Source organism: Aotus nancymaae, unplaced genomic scaffold, assembly GCF_030222135.1.
Source record: "Aotus nancymaae isolate 86718 unplaced genomic scaffold, 86718_ANA_hifiasm-v0.15.2.pri h1tg000002l, whole genome shotgun sequence".
NCBI lineage: Eukaryota > Metazoa > Chordata > Mammalia > Primates > Aotidae > Aotus > Aotus nancymaae.
Window position 1 is genome coordinate 60,243,874 of NW_026988413.1, and position 14,929 is coordinate 60,258,802.

Consider the following 14,929-nt stretch of genomic DNA (forward strand, 5'->3'; position numbering starts at 1 on the left):
CAGCTCGCACCGAGTAGAAAGATTTGGAATCATCACATTAAGGCATGATCAATGTAGACTTCGGCTCCCATGACAAGTTTTCAGTGTGGCTCACTGAAGCCACTAACTAATTTGTGCTAAAGGGAAGGTGCTAGAACGTTATTTCTTCTCATATGCAACAAATTGAAGTTAAGAGCCACCTTTAAGAAGGGCTTTGTTTTTTTGATGACTGATAAAGTGCATTGTTTGACCTTTCCTGATAGAAAGACAAATAATTGAAAAACAACAAGAAGGGAGGAGGAGAAGGAAAAGGAGGGAGAGAGGAGAACAGAGACTCCTTTTTCAGAGAGAACAAAAGTCAATTGTGTGTACTTATTCTTTTATTCAAATTATATTTATGAAGATAAATTTTGCCATGAATTTGGTTTTCCTCTTATTTCCCATTTGTATGGCATCTGTTCTGGTAGTACTTATAAAATAAAGATTTTTAGGAGGAAAAAGGATTTAGATTTTTTTATGATTTAAAAGCCCAAAATCCAGAATTTTTTATTAAGTTTAGAGTATGAATGATGTGAATTTACCTGAGAGACAAATATAATGGTTAAAAACTAATTACTAACGTTCTGTTGTCTATTTTAACTTGATTTACCTCATAAATGAGAAATTACAGAAGCATAATTTTTTAAGACATGAAGTTAACTTGTGATCAAAATAGAATGCCAGGAAGGAAGCAAAACATTAAGTGACATATCTTTATTTATACTTTGGTTTTTATTCTACCCATATTAGAACTCATTATCTTATTTGAAGGATGTAAATAAATTTATAAAAATGTATGTTTTCCTCTATATAGCAGGCAAAATGCTATAAAAAAATTCTTCAAAAGTTCATTCAAAATTAAACTTCCAAAATTTGAGAGGCGCTAACATGAGCATGCCACATTTACGTATAACTATTTGCAAGAATCTATTACCTTGTTTTGAAAATTTGATTTAACTGACATTTCTTTAGTATGCAAAATTAAGGATCAAACTGTTACATTTTACTATTAGAAAATTATCAAGTAAATAATAAACAACCAGCAGAACATAATAAAGTAACATGATTATCATATCCTATGATATACTATAAACCAATAGAACCACACTCAAGCAGTCATTTCAAATTAATGCTTACTTACATGATGGATTGTTTGGAGTTTTTCTATCAATAAACTCATTGAAGTTTAAAAGAAATTCAGTGTTATTATCTGATATTTTCAGGTCAGTGCAGTAATCTCTGGGGAAAAAAACATTTTGTGATATTAGGTATTAAAATTGAAACTTTATAGGGTCACTAAAGTAGTGAAAACACTATTTTTTTCTTATTAGCCATAAGACTTTGCAAACTGTTGAACTTCTTCTAACTTCCATCTACTGACCTCTATAATGGACCAATACTTTTGCCAGTAAGTAATGATTACAGATGTGAATTAAACATTTGGTCTCTGGACAGGAGCTACTCAATAAATATTGGGTTTTGCTGTAGTTATTATACTATTATCATTGTATATCATAGATTTAGCAGTCTCACATAGCAATTAAAACAGAAATCTTGGGGCATGGGGGGCAAAGGGAGGGAGAGCATTAGGACAAATACCTAATACATATGGGGCTTAAAACCTAGATGACAGGTTGATAGGTGCAGCAAACCACCATGGCACACGTATACCAATGTAACAAACCTGCGCATTCTGCACATGTATCCCAGAACTTAAAGTAAAATTTAAAAAAATATGTGTATCTATATTTTCAAAAAATTTTATATATGTGTATACACACACACGTGTGTGTGTGCATATATATGTGTGTGTATATATGTTTTAAAATATATATACACACACATATATAATAGACATGTGTGTATATATACACACACACACACATATATATGTATAAAATCAAGCACATAAAGGGCTTAATATACACTGAAGTGGACATTCATTGGCTTGCCCCACCTTGAAAAGGAAGAGTATTTGTCCCACAAGCGAAATACTCTTCCTTCTCAAGTATTTTCTCCTGCCCTAAACACATAAGTGAATTCCAGTCTTTTAGTAAGCTATATTGATATACTTCAGCTATAAAAACGTGCTGATACATGCTGCAACATGGATAAACCTTGAAAACATCATGCTACGTGAAATAAGCCATATCCAAATGCCACATATTGTATTATTCTATTTATACAGTATGTCTAGAACAAGCATGTAGCCATAAGAGACAGAAAATAGATTAGTAGTTGCCTGGGTCTGGGGAGGGGTGGGGTAAGGATGGGTAGGCAACAGTGAAGGTTACAGGTTTTCTCTTTGCGGTAATGAAAATGTTCTAAAATTAACTATAGTAGTAGTTGCACATATATGTAAATATATTTTAAAACTTTTAATTGTAAAAAAACTGTGAAATGTGACACTGACTACAGAAATGGTTCATACACTAATAACTGCTGGATTAAACAAAATCCATTGCCTATGAATTATGAATGAGAATTGAGAGATGTATCCATCCTTTCTTTATGTATCTGGATTCTACCCTAGATTTCACCTCGTCTTATACTGACGCTGACAAAGCCAATATGCATAATCTACTACTTAATAACTGGGAGAGACAAGGGAAGAAACCGTAGAGAACACCACAGCTCTGATGTGGACAGTCTTGCCAACAGAGCAGGCCTAATTTCAATCTCTTCTTACATTTGTTGCTATGTTAATATTCTGTAGGACCCTGTTTTTTTTTTCCTTAATATTGAGAAAACTTTTTCTAGTTAAAGTGGGTTAAAGTTCCTCTCAGTAATTCAAAGTAACTTGAAATTGATTAAAGTTACTTGTGTCCAAAAACTACGAATAAGATTGCAGGTATTATTAGTAATATAACTTTTAAGAATATTCTTTATATATTTATAGATTCTCCAGTTCAACACCTACTGTGTGCCAGCAATGGATTCAACTTTGGGCACTGAATGCTAAGTCAAATAGACACAGTCATGGTCTGTTGGGGAAAGTAAGTAAAACGTGGCCAGTGCTCCCCAAGAGAAATACAGAACTCTATGAAGCAGGCAGCAAGGTTCCATACACCAGTGAAGAAAGGAAAGAAATCCCCACATCAGGGAACTTTTAAGTCGGGATTTAGGAGGGAGCGGGATGCATGTGTATGTGTGATATACATCTCCTTTCCAAAAGGGAAAAGAGAATTAGTGAAAGAAAGAAGGTAAGACCAAAAGCAAGCAAAAAGAGTAACAGTGCAATTAGGAACTGAAAAGTTAGTGTGGCTGGAATTTAGAGTAGGGGTAGGGAAACTTTCCCTGATAGGGCCACGTAGCAAGTGATTTAGGATTTTGTGGCCCATAAAGTCTATGCCACAACTACTCAACCCTGTCTCCGCAGAGAAAGCAGCCAAAGACGTTCCATAAACAAATAAGCATCGCTGTGCTCCAGTAAAACTTTATGTTTACAATTGATAGCTGATCTACAGGCTGCAGTTTGATGGTCCCTAGTACGGAGTGTGAGGGAAGCACACCGGTAAACCAGGACCTGGTGGAAAGCATTTGAAAGCTGTGATATACAGCACAGATGATCACGAAGACAATATAGAACCACTGGCTCGTATTTAGCAGATGAGAAAAATGATTTTTTTCACATTTTAGAAATTCTCTGGTACAGAAAAGAGACAGCATTAGGAAAAACAGGGAAAATATAAAAGTAGGGAGATCAGTTAAGAGGCAAATGTAGTCGTTTAGGTGAGAGAAGGCAGTGGCCTGGACGAGGGCAGAGGAAGCTGAGATCGACAGATACACTTGATACTCATAAGATAATTGGCAAGATGTGGTGATGAATTAGAAGTGAGATACAAGGGAGAGGAAGCAGAAAAGGATAACTAACAGGTTTCAAGACTGCTCACTGGCAATCTGGCATTTTCTTCTCTGAGGCAACATAGGTAGAATTTTCCAAAGGAAACAAATATTTATAAGATACTAAATCTGAAGCACACTGAAGAGAGATTCTTGCCTGGTTTCCATGAGATATGACTGTCTCATATTGAGATATGTAGAATTGATATAGTGTCTGGAAATAGATACAATATAGAATCAAATAATATAATGTAATATCAATGAAACACATATGTCTTTGTCTCTAGAGGTTTATGGCCATCATATAGATTTGGGAGTCATGAACCTAACCTGTAGGCAGGGAACAGATGCATGGCTTGTGGTCTGAATGTAGTCTCAGATAAAAAAATAGCCTAGATTAGCACCCTGTGCAGCCCTCTCATATACATGATCAGCAGGAGAAATGAAACTCATGAGAGAGACAGTGAATATGCAGCCAGAGAGAGAAAAAGAAAATTATAATAGTGTGTCATCAAGCAAGAGAAAGCAAGGAGTATCAAAGGAGAGAATGATCAACAGTGTCAAACACTGAAGGAAATTCAAGCAAGAGAAGCTTCTCGAGGATAGAGGCACTCACAGAGCCAAGAACATGCTTTGTTCACAGAGATTCCTCAAAAAATCCATATTCCCTGTGTTAAAGTAGAAACAGTTCAGGAATATCCTTTTACAGAAATAAAAGGGAAACTCAGAACAATTTATATGCATCTTCTTTGGGTTTTGGGGGTAATTCAAGAAAAGTGAAAAATTAATAATCCAAGCTTCCACGTCAATTGTTCCCAATAACTTTAGCCCAGATGAATAGGAATTACACTTGAAAATTGTATGTGTCTGCTATAGAGCAGGAATCAAAAACTGAGGAAAGAAAGAAAAATAACACCCTTGGATTACTGAATAGTTTCAAATAATTACAAGAAACTCAAGATAGAAGAAAAAGATGGACATATGAGATAAAGAAAGCAGATTATATGAGAGAGAAATTAAATTGGGTAGGAGGAAATGAAGTGTGTCTAAAAAACTATGTAAAGCAATGCCACTGTAAACATGTTCTCCCAAAAAGTTGCTTTAGACCATTAACAAATTCCATTATTATGTTCACTGTTCACTCTAGTCATAACTGTATAGATACACATAAATATTGGTACATATATGTGTATTTATGTATGTAAATATATTCACAGGTGCAAATACACAATTTTCTATTATTGTTGGATGCGCTGTTTGCCCTACAAGAGCAAAGCCTATGTCCATTTTATTCCCATTGTTTCCCAGAGTGTACATTGCTTAGCACATAGTAATTGCTTTTTTTTTTGAGACAGAGTCTCACTGTGTCGCCAGGCAGGACTGCACTGGTGCAATCTCAGCTCACTTCATCCTCTGCCTCCCAGGTTCAAGCGATTCTTCTGTCTCAGCCTCCCAAGTAGCTGGGACTACAGGCACATGCCACCACACCCAGCTAATTTTTGTATTTTTAGTAGAGACAAGGGTTTCACCATGTTGGCCAGGATGGTCTCAATCTCTTGACCTCATGATCTTCCCATCTTGGCCTCCCATATTTGAATGAGTAAAGAAATGAATAAATAATATTTTGTTTCAGTTTTAAAATAATTATTTCCTTTGATTCCATAATGTGATATGGAATTAACCCAGAGCAGTCTTGACCCAATTCCGAACTATTGTTGAAGCCCTAGCTACTCATACAAGATGTATCAAAAAATAAAACAAAACAAAACTCACCTTGGTGCTATGAATGTATAGCCAGATTCTTCAAAATTATCTGGCTTCAGGGTTTCTGAATCTGCAAAGATAATGTTATAGCATTAGATAGGTAATTCAGAGTATACATCCAGAGATTCTATAACAATAAGAAGGCACGAGAAAGATTACCTAATAAGAAAAATTGAAAATAGAGTACTTACGTCCTAAAACGGAAACACATCAATGAATATAAAGGTCCTCAATGCTTCCCAATATAGTAAAATTATAACATGGATTAACTTCATTACATGGATCACAACAGTTATTTCAAAGAAAATGCCATGTCTATAATTTTCTGATGTAACCCTATTATAACCAAGTATCTTTAACAAAGTGATTGATATAAATGTTATACCAGAGATATTTTATTTAAGCACCAATTATCTAAATAGCTTACCAAAATTATGATAAAGACAACAATGTTAAAAAATTCATTAATGCCTTTAGTGAGTTAATAACATTCTTCATATTAGGTGTGAATTAGTATGTGGAACAAAACTTCTTAAGTCCAAGAAAAAAACTTGAATGTGAACCAGATTGCATATAAAAACACAACATATTCTTTGTACCATTTTTTGCTGCTAAGTTTTAAGTGATCATGAAGGAAAATTTAGCAAATGAGAAGCACAGAGGATAATATCCAATGGGAAGGAAAATATCAGTGGAAATGTCAAGTGTACTAAACAGTAAGAAATTGAGCAACAAGAAAATACTTGCCCTTCATTTTGCCCTTTTTTGCTGTGAAAATCCATCAGAAAGAGAAAGCAGGGAAACAAAAAAAAAAGAGGGTAAAGCAAAGGGGGTCACAAACAATATTTTATTCAATGACTTTCTTGAATAAAAATATTGTGCATAGATCAAAGGTTCATTTATGTATAGCTGTAGTCTAGGGAAAAAAAGGCATATTTTGGAGACTGGAAAGTATGTCCTGTCCATTATTACTAGATAACCCTCTCTGTACTGTGGTTATTTCAAGGGTCTGTTTTGCGAAGTGATTAATGCAGGTGTAATACCAATAACATCAGGCTATAAACATAAGCATTTACTAATCAAAGACTCACTAGTTATCCCCTCATTTATCAACTGAAGAACTAGCTCATGCAGAATTGCTGGTTGTGAAAAGACCATCATATCTATCTATTAACTGAAAGTGGGAATATAAAGGTACTCTGTATAATGCACTATGAACACGAGGCCTGCAGAGAGCAAAAAAGAACTGACAGAGAAATGAAAGAAACTCTAGCTTACTTTAAGATCAGATGTAAAACATATATGTGTATTTTTGGTATTGTTTAGTTTTTTACTTCACGCTCACAGAAAAATTTGAGGTTGTCAGTAATAATAATCAGCAATGTGCAAAGGATATGATGGTCATTTTACTTTACAAAATCTAGTCACCCAAAACAAAATAAACAATAACTTGAAGTATGCACTAGTATTAGTAATTACTCTACATTCCAAATGAGGCTTAAAAAAAACTAATCCATTTGCATCACTGAGACATTAATTTGGATGATGAGAAAGAGTTAATTGCCAAACCAAAGCCAGAGACCAGCGCAATTTTATTTATTCAAAGTAGAAGTAGAAGATGTGAAGCACAATATTATTCTGGCCAAATGCAAAAGAAAAAAAAAAGGAAAGAAAAAAAGAAACAAAAAGAAAAGGAAAGATAAGAAAAGGAAAAGCTTTACTAGCACAGTGCCATGAGAGTAGAGAGTAAGTTGGTAAGTAGCACGTGAAACATTTTGCTCCAGCTAGCAGACCCTTAAAACGACAGCAACAGGACACAGCACTGCAATGATTCTATGAGCACATAGCAAGGCAGGGAAGGGCGGTGGGGACTGCCAGTGGGACTGGAGTACCTGCTCATATTCTATCCATGTAGAATATTTCTTGTTCCTTGCATGTTTGGAATGGGTTAGAATCATTGCTGTAGATTTGGTAATAACACCTACTAAAATATTTAATAAGCCTTGGGTATTCCAAAATCTAGACGTATTTAAACATCTGATACTAGGAGATAACAAATGGACCCTGAAGTCACTTTCACAGTACTTACATCTGGCCTGAGTTATTGTCTCTTCTATTTTGGCTTTTATATAGTAAAAACTGTAGGTTGGTAATACCAAGGCCAAACTGCAATAGAAACAAGAGAAGCATAAACACAAACAAACAAAAATGAAACATAACTTAAAAAAAGGACACGTCAAGTTCATGGGAAAATCGAAAGATCTTCCTCATGGGAAGGAAAAGACATATTACTTTGACAAGAAAATGCATTCAGCAAATACAGTACTTAATTTTGGTCTTGCCATCCAGAGTCATCTAGCTCTCTACATTGTAGGGAATCAGAAGAGACAGGTGGAAAACAAGCTCCTGAATGAACCAATAAATTGGTCGAGGAAGGAATGTCATGGCCCTCTACTATATTTCCAGAAAATTATATTAAAGTCCTTTCAGTTTTAACAAAAAATTGAAGAACATTAGGGGTATGTTCCAACAAAGTAAATACATCATACCATTTGGACACACCTCCTAATGTATTATATATAATGTCAAAGTGCTTTCTATAAACTGGACACTGTTAAAATACAAATGGAAGAGTTATTATAACTTTTTTTTTTTTGAGACAAGGTCTTACTCTATCCCCCAGGCTGGAGAGCAGTGGTGCAATCATGGCTCATCGCAACCTCAAAGCCCTGGGCTCAATTGATCCTCCCGCCTCAGCCCAAGTAGCTGGGACCACAGGCACATGCTACCATGCCATGCTAGTGTTTGTATTTTAGTAGAGACGGGGTTTACACTATGTGGCCCAGGCAATCTGCCTGCCTCAGCCTACCAAAGTGCTGGGATTATAGGCATGAGCCACAACTCCTGGTCATTATCATTACTATTGAACAATGCATAAAGTCATCTAAAATATATTCTTTTGAGAGATTAAATACCCACTATTTTAAAACTATAATCCTTAGGCAAGTTCTCTAGTGTCTACTCATAGGCAGATTCAGATTCCTTTACTGCAATAACAGAAACTGTCTGCTCAACTCATTAGTTTGTACCCAATAGTAAAACTAAGTCATAGTATTTATTTCAAGTTTATTTACTGTGACTATTCCACATTATTTGGAAGACTGTTACTAGGCGCAACAGAAAACAGATCTTCAGTTTGGTAGTTAACAAGCATGTGGCTACTCTAGTCTTATGGTAGATGTCCAAATCAGAGGACAGTTCCAGTGAAAATCTTAGGCCAAACTCAGAATGTTTTAGACACAAAGAATGTCAGACAAGCTGGTCATCAAAACTTGCCTTAATGACTGCCCAAAATAAAAAGCCGTTAGGCAGGTAATCTTACTCATTTTGATATTCCAATTAATAATAAAATAATAAAGCACATATTAGAATTGTTAAAGGATTTCAGAATTTTACGCACTTTCTAATAACACAACTATATATGTATAATTCTTCTACTCTCATGCTGGCTAATACTCAAATGTAGGACATAACTATTCCATATCCACATGTGCTATACAGCCACATGATCTTTGCTATGGTTTGAATATAGAAGAAAACTTGTGAACAGTGGGTTTATGATACCTCTAAAATACCAGATTTAACTACTTTCCAAAAGCAATGTTTAATGTAACCCACTTTGTCACCTTCGGCATTCACTTTTAATATTTAGCCCAAATTTTAGTAATGTGCAGAAAAGGGTTTTTATATTTAGGCTTTTGAGTGTTTCTAGGCATGTGTAGATCCTTGAATTTTTGATAATTTCAACTTTTAGATTTAGGGATTTGTAGATCTTTTAAATCACTTAAGCCTCATGCAGCCCGGGTTTTAAGAATGGATATCCAAACATCATTATGTATTTTTACGGATAACATAGAATAGGGAAAAACATAAAATTTCAAAATTTCATTCTTATGACTATAAATGTTAAAGTTTCACTCAATGAAAAGGGAAAAAAGCAAGGGTTTATCTGTTACAATTTAATTATACAATAAAGATAGCAAAATGAATGGATGCTTGTTACCTCCAATTCCAAAATCTATCTCCATCATTAAGTAATTCACAGACTTTTCTTATGGGAAAAGGTCAGGGAAATAAAATGGTATGTAGATGTAATGAAAATTTCTATATTCATTTTATAGGTAACTTCCCCTAAGTGGAGGCAGAGATTAAAATTAAAATAAGCAGTGCAATCACTCTGACAGCAAGATGACCTTTCATGATTCACTTGCCATTTGCAAAATGTACAGCAGAATTACTGGGCACTGAAGACTGTCTCCTACAAATTCTTCTCAAGGGAAATTAGGACATTTTTACTGCTCCATCAGCATTTATTGCTAAGAGAAACTTCTAATTAAAACCGATAACGTTCTAACATGCAACTGCTAAAGTGTCACTCTGTAAGCTTGGGTTCCATCTGATATACCATAAATATAGTGTGGAAGCCCATGAGGAAGAAAATAGAAGTTTTAAAATTGGCATATCTACTATGCATTTTGTTGGCCTGTAAGTCTTTGGTTGTTTTTAATAGCTACAATCTGTTGTATAGAAAAGCATAGCCATGTTTAATTTAATTATGTCCATCTCAAGCCAAGTTAATTTTTCAACATATAGCCAGATAAGATCTTTTATCAACATTCTTAGTCAATGGTGCTGTCGTATGCAATGTTTGCTATCTCTGTCCCTGTAAAACTGATAGACCAAGATTGCTTTATTTCCTTCTAGAGATTAAAGTTTAATAAAGCAAGTGGCCATCAGATGAATGGTATAGCCCATGCAGTGTTTCACGACTGACAGAAACACGGTTAACTGAGTTAAGTGGACTATAACACACTTTTCAACTCATTTACTCCATAACAGTAAATTATTCCCTAAAAATCAGAACACATACTATTAAAATAATTGATTACATTTCAAAATATGGTACTTGGATCAAGACCCAGGAAGAGAGAAATCATCAAATGAAAATTTTGTATCTCATTCATGCAATCAAAACATATCATGTTTTTTCCTTCAACTTAGATGCAATATTTTGTTCTGAATCGCTGTTTGTGAATCTGTACAGTGATTCAGGAAAGTATTTCTAATGGAAATAGATTTAATCTGGCCCAAAGTTGGGGACTTGGAAAGCCAACGTGTGAGGAAAACTTGCAAAAGTGGGAAAGTGGGGGCCTTGTCGGAGACTAGTGATGTGTACAGTGACGGAAGTGGCAGGAATGATATGACAGATACATCGGGCTGGAAATGAGTGAAGTGACTATCAGACTTGGAAGTTCAAATTAAACTTCAATGCAAATGGAAGAAGATGAAAGTTTTGTCAACAAAAAGTGACATGAACTTGAGAAAAGAACATTAACCTGCCCACACTGTATATTATCACTGGATACATCAGGAAAAGAGGCTGAAGGTAGAGGCCATTTGTAAGACAGATAAAACACCCCAGAAGTGTCCTCATAACTGTTGGAAAGTAAGCTATCACATTGTAGGGTCAAAAGAATCCAGTTTTTCTCAGAATTTGTTCATCTAAGCAACAAAGGCACAGAATTCATTCCCATGCAATGCTCTAACACTTTGTTTTATCATAAAATCATGTCTCGAGAGACAGGCCTCCAAGATTTCCTCTCTTTTTACACCGTTTGACAAGTTTATCCAAAATGTGAAAGGTGGCAATAGTCAAGGAAGGAGGAGGAAAAAGAGTAACTTGTGTATACACATGGAGATTGTGCATGTTTAAAGAAATGCCTAGAAATTAGACATAGGAATCAGTTGATGGAAAAAAGCAAAATAAAACAGTCATTGTGGTGTTTTGGAATAGGTTTAATGTTATGTAAAAAGAAAAAAAAACCCACAAAAGTGAAGAAAGATTGGCATGTAGTATATCATGACATTAATATTTATGCTTCCCTTCCATGTGTATTCCACATGCTATCCTATGAACACGACAGGAGGCAGGTTCCTATGATAATAACATAGGCTCCCATAAAAGGTTATGTGTATAATATTCTGGGAGTTGATTTTTATTAGGAAACAGGTGAGTCCACCACAGCCTACATATTATATGTATATTAATACATAGTTAAGGAGACTTCCATACTTAAATATTGCAATGGGAAATTGTGTATACCATTATATGAATTTGAAAGGCTGAGACAGATTGAAAATTTCTTCAATTGGAAAATTCCTCCATTTCTTCAAATTGAAATTCTTGAATTCTGTAAATATTTGTTGCTAACTATGTGCCACTGTCTTACAAGCTTGTGATTCAGAAGTACATAAAGCAGGGAATAATCCCTGCCCTCTTGGAACTTACTAGTGAGAGAACCAGTGATAATCAGTAGAAATAAGTTTCTCTATGTATGCTTCCTCTGTGTGTGTGTGTGTGATTTAAATGTTGATAAGGGTTAATGGAGAATATGAAGTGGAGGAGGGAGACAGAGTGTGGTGAAGTGCTATACATTTTAAATATGATTGTTGGAGAAGGCCTTTCTGAAGAGATGAAAAGTAAGTAAAGATGGGAAGATGAGGGAATGAGCATGCTACTCTCTGGGAAAAGTAATTCTAGGCAGAAGTAATTTCATATACAAAAATTCCGAGGCAGATGGGTGCCAGTGTTTATGACGTGTAGCAAAAAGGACATGATGTGTAGCTTAACGAGGGACTGTTCAGTGGGGAATCTGGAAGGTAAATTCAGAGCTGATGGTGACTGAGGTCGAATGGTTTAAGCTACTGATGGCCATGCCAGAGTTCGAGTGTCAGACTGAATGAGACGGCAAATTTACTGGTGGGAGCTGAGTGGAGAAATGAAACAGACTACTCAAGGGTTATGATTCTTCTTGTGATTGCGTTGAAAACAGAAATAAAGATAGAAGATGGAGATACAGATGCAAGTAGTTATGTACTCTAATAGTGGGAGTTCTCTCTGACCACTTCTATTTTTCTCTCTGAAATGGAAAGCAAATTTATCACCTGAGTGAAATGATGAGAAAGTGTTACAGATTTGGAGAGTAAAGTGATCAAGAGTCATCTATGAGCATCCTAAATTTACAAGATTATGGAGACCACCAACTACCACTAAGGCCCACTTGAGGTTAGAGGTCATGAATTTTAGGTGATACATCAGTACTGAGTATTTTACTTTAGACACTTTTAGCTGTATGGGTGCAGTGTGCTGGTGCTAATAATTTGAATTCAACCAGGACTGGTATTTTGCCAACTTGCTGTTTGCCAAACTCAATTATGATGAAAGGAGTTGATGGTGTGTGCAAGACAGTGAACGTAAGACCCAAGGAATTTCTGCTGAATAAAAAAGGGTACAAAGACAGAAGAGGGTAAGGCAGCAAGAAGGCAGAAGGGATTGATGGATTTCATGTCTTGAGTCAAAGGATTACTGCAGTTGGGCTACCAGCAGGGGAGGATGGAAAGCTAAAATGTAGTCACCTGGGAGTTGGATGAACAATTCTCAAGTAAAGACTATGAAGGCATTGAAGACTTGACACTGTAAAAGCTGCAGAATGTGACTTTGGAGTCAGTGGCTAAGGTAGGGAGATGACAAGGTCATTCGAGGAGAGGAGGCCAAGAGTAAGAGAGCCCAGGTATTAGAAACACCATCTATGTCAATGCTGCTTAGAGTGTTTTCCATGGACATAGCCTATTTGCAAATCGTCTATTACCAGCCCCTGATAGCAAAATACAGAAATGGAGAGGAAGTATTTGGAAAATTTTATAACAATCTAACAGACTAATCTTATGTCTGTGAAATCTAATAGTAAACATTTTGAGCTTATGGTTTTTTAAAAAGTTTATTTTATTAAATAATTTTTTATTTTGTTTTATACCAGTGTGGGTATGGCATTGTTTGAAAAACTGAACTATGTGGAAGTACGACAGAGTGACAATGAACCAGGAGCTGAAATCTTTATAGGAATGAGACGGACATGACTGTTAAGGAGGAGGGACAGCAGGTGCTGTGGTTTGGTGGCGTGAGATTCAAAGATGGAGATTTTAGAAAGAAAAAAAAAAGGATGAGTAATGAGGTCACACTCGTATCACCCTCAGTATTCTGAAGACCACAGAGGAAGCAGTGACCTCAGAGGGGAATCGGAGCAAGAAAGTGAAGGAAGTATTGAGCAAGTGCTGAAGAATGGAAAATTTCCAAGAGATTATTACTAGGTATTAGGTTGTCCAACTTTCCAAGGCCCAGTCAATGGGAGGAATCAGAAGAACTGATACTCAGTGGAGGCGAATAATATCAACTAAACATTTTATATCAGATACTACAATGATAAGATAAGCTTTATATTTTAGGTTAATTTGCAACCCAAATATAAGTGATGTCAACTAAACAAGAACTAAAAAAGGAAGTCAGTGGAAGTGAACCCTACAAATTATTATGGGTATTTGTCAACATTATTCATGTAAAAATAAAAAATATATAGATTTGTATCACATACATTTTCATTTCTAAATTTTATATTACTAGCTTTTTTCCATCTTTTCCATTTTAAAAATCAGTCTGTAAGTTTTGTATGTTTTCATGTTGGGAACTTTTCAATTGAAAATTACATGAAAATTAGCTTGTGAAAATGCAAAAACTTAGTATTAATCCACTGGAATACACAATACACATAAAATACAGTTAATTACCTGTAGTCTGTGCCATTAACAGGTGTCCATGTGTATGTCCTGTTTCCTTTGTCAATATATCTCTAGAAAGAAGTGTGACTTGGTTATTATCACTTATATGTCCATACTAAAGTATGTTTAAGAGTAACAGGCAACATCAGAACATGAATGCAGTTTGTCTAGATCCAAATGTATGATTAGCATATGACTGTTTTTATTAAGTCACTCTTGTAGCATTATTATGGTATCATTAGAGGCCACTCCGTATCATTGAAGGTTAGGAAAACACCTAAATCCACCAGGGAAAGGAAATACAGAGGTAAAGAAGTTCATAGCTATATCATTTATACATTCTCTCTTCCATTAGTATAGTGATGGCATATGTATAATTTTTCATATGCTTGGTTATTTTGAGCTTCATCATTCTTACCAAAAAGTAACATGTATTGAAGTATTTCTTGGTGTCAGGTACTATGCTAAGCACCTTTCAGTCATTCTCTCACTGAATCCAACCCCTGGAGTATATACATTTATATACTGCAATTTACTGATGAAGAAGTAAGTCTTAAAGAGGAGGTAAGGTGCTTAAGTTGGCCAAATGTATGACGCCAAATTCATGTTTGTAACAACTACACAATGTGGA

The 14,929-nt window shown here is 35.3% G+C and overlaps 1 protein-coding gene across 7 annotated transcripts in view; it reads right to left on the reverse strand.

The window, feature by feature from the left end:
- CACNA2D1 (calcium voltage-gated channel auxiliary subunit alpha2delta 1) overlaps positions 1–14,929 on the reverse strand; it is a 490,964-nt gene that overhangs the window by 27,776 nt on the left and 448,259 nt on the right. For 4 of the 7 annotated variants that reach the window (XM_021674264.2, XM_021674265.2, XM_021674253.2 and 1 more), the window contains 5 exons: positions 14,308–14,369; positions 7,715–7,791; positions 6,373–6,393; positions 5,635–5,695; positions 1,160–1,257 (listed from right to left, as the gene is read on the reverse strand). In XM_021674264.2, coding sequence (XP_021529939.1) covers positions 1,160–1,257; positions 5,635–5,695; positions 6,373–6,393; positions 7,715–7,791; positions 14,308–14,369 — 319 coding nt within the window. The remainder of the gene's footprint in view (positions 1–1,159; positions 1,258–5,634; positions 5,696–6,372; positions 6,394–7,714; positions 7,792–14,307; positions 14,370–14,929) is intronic. The other 3 variants (XM_021674256.2, XM_021674268.2, XM_021674267.2) reach the window with 1 other exon arrangement.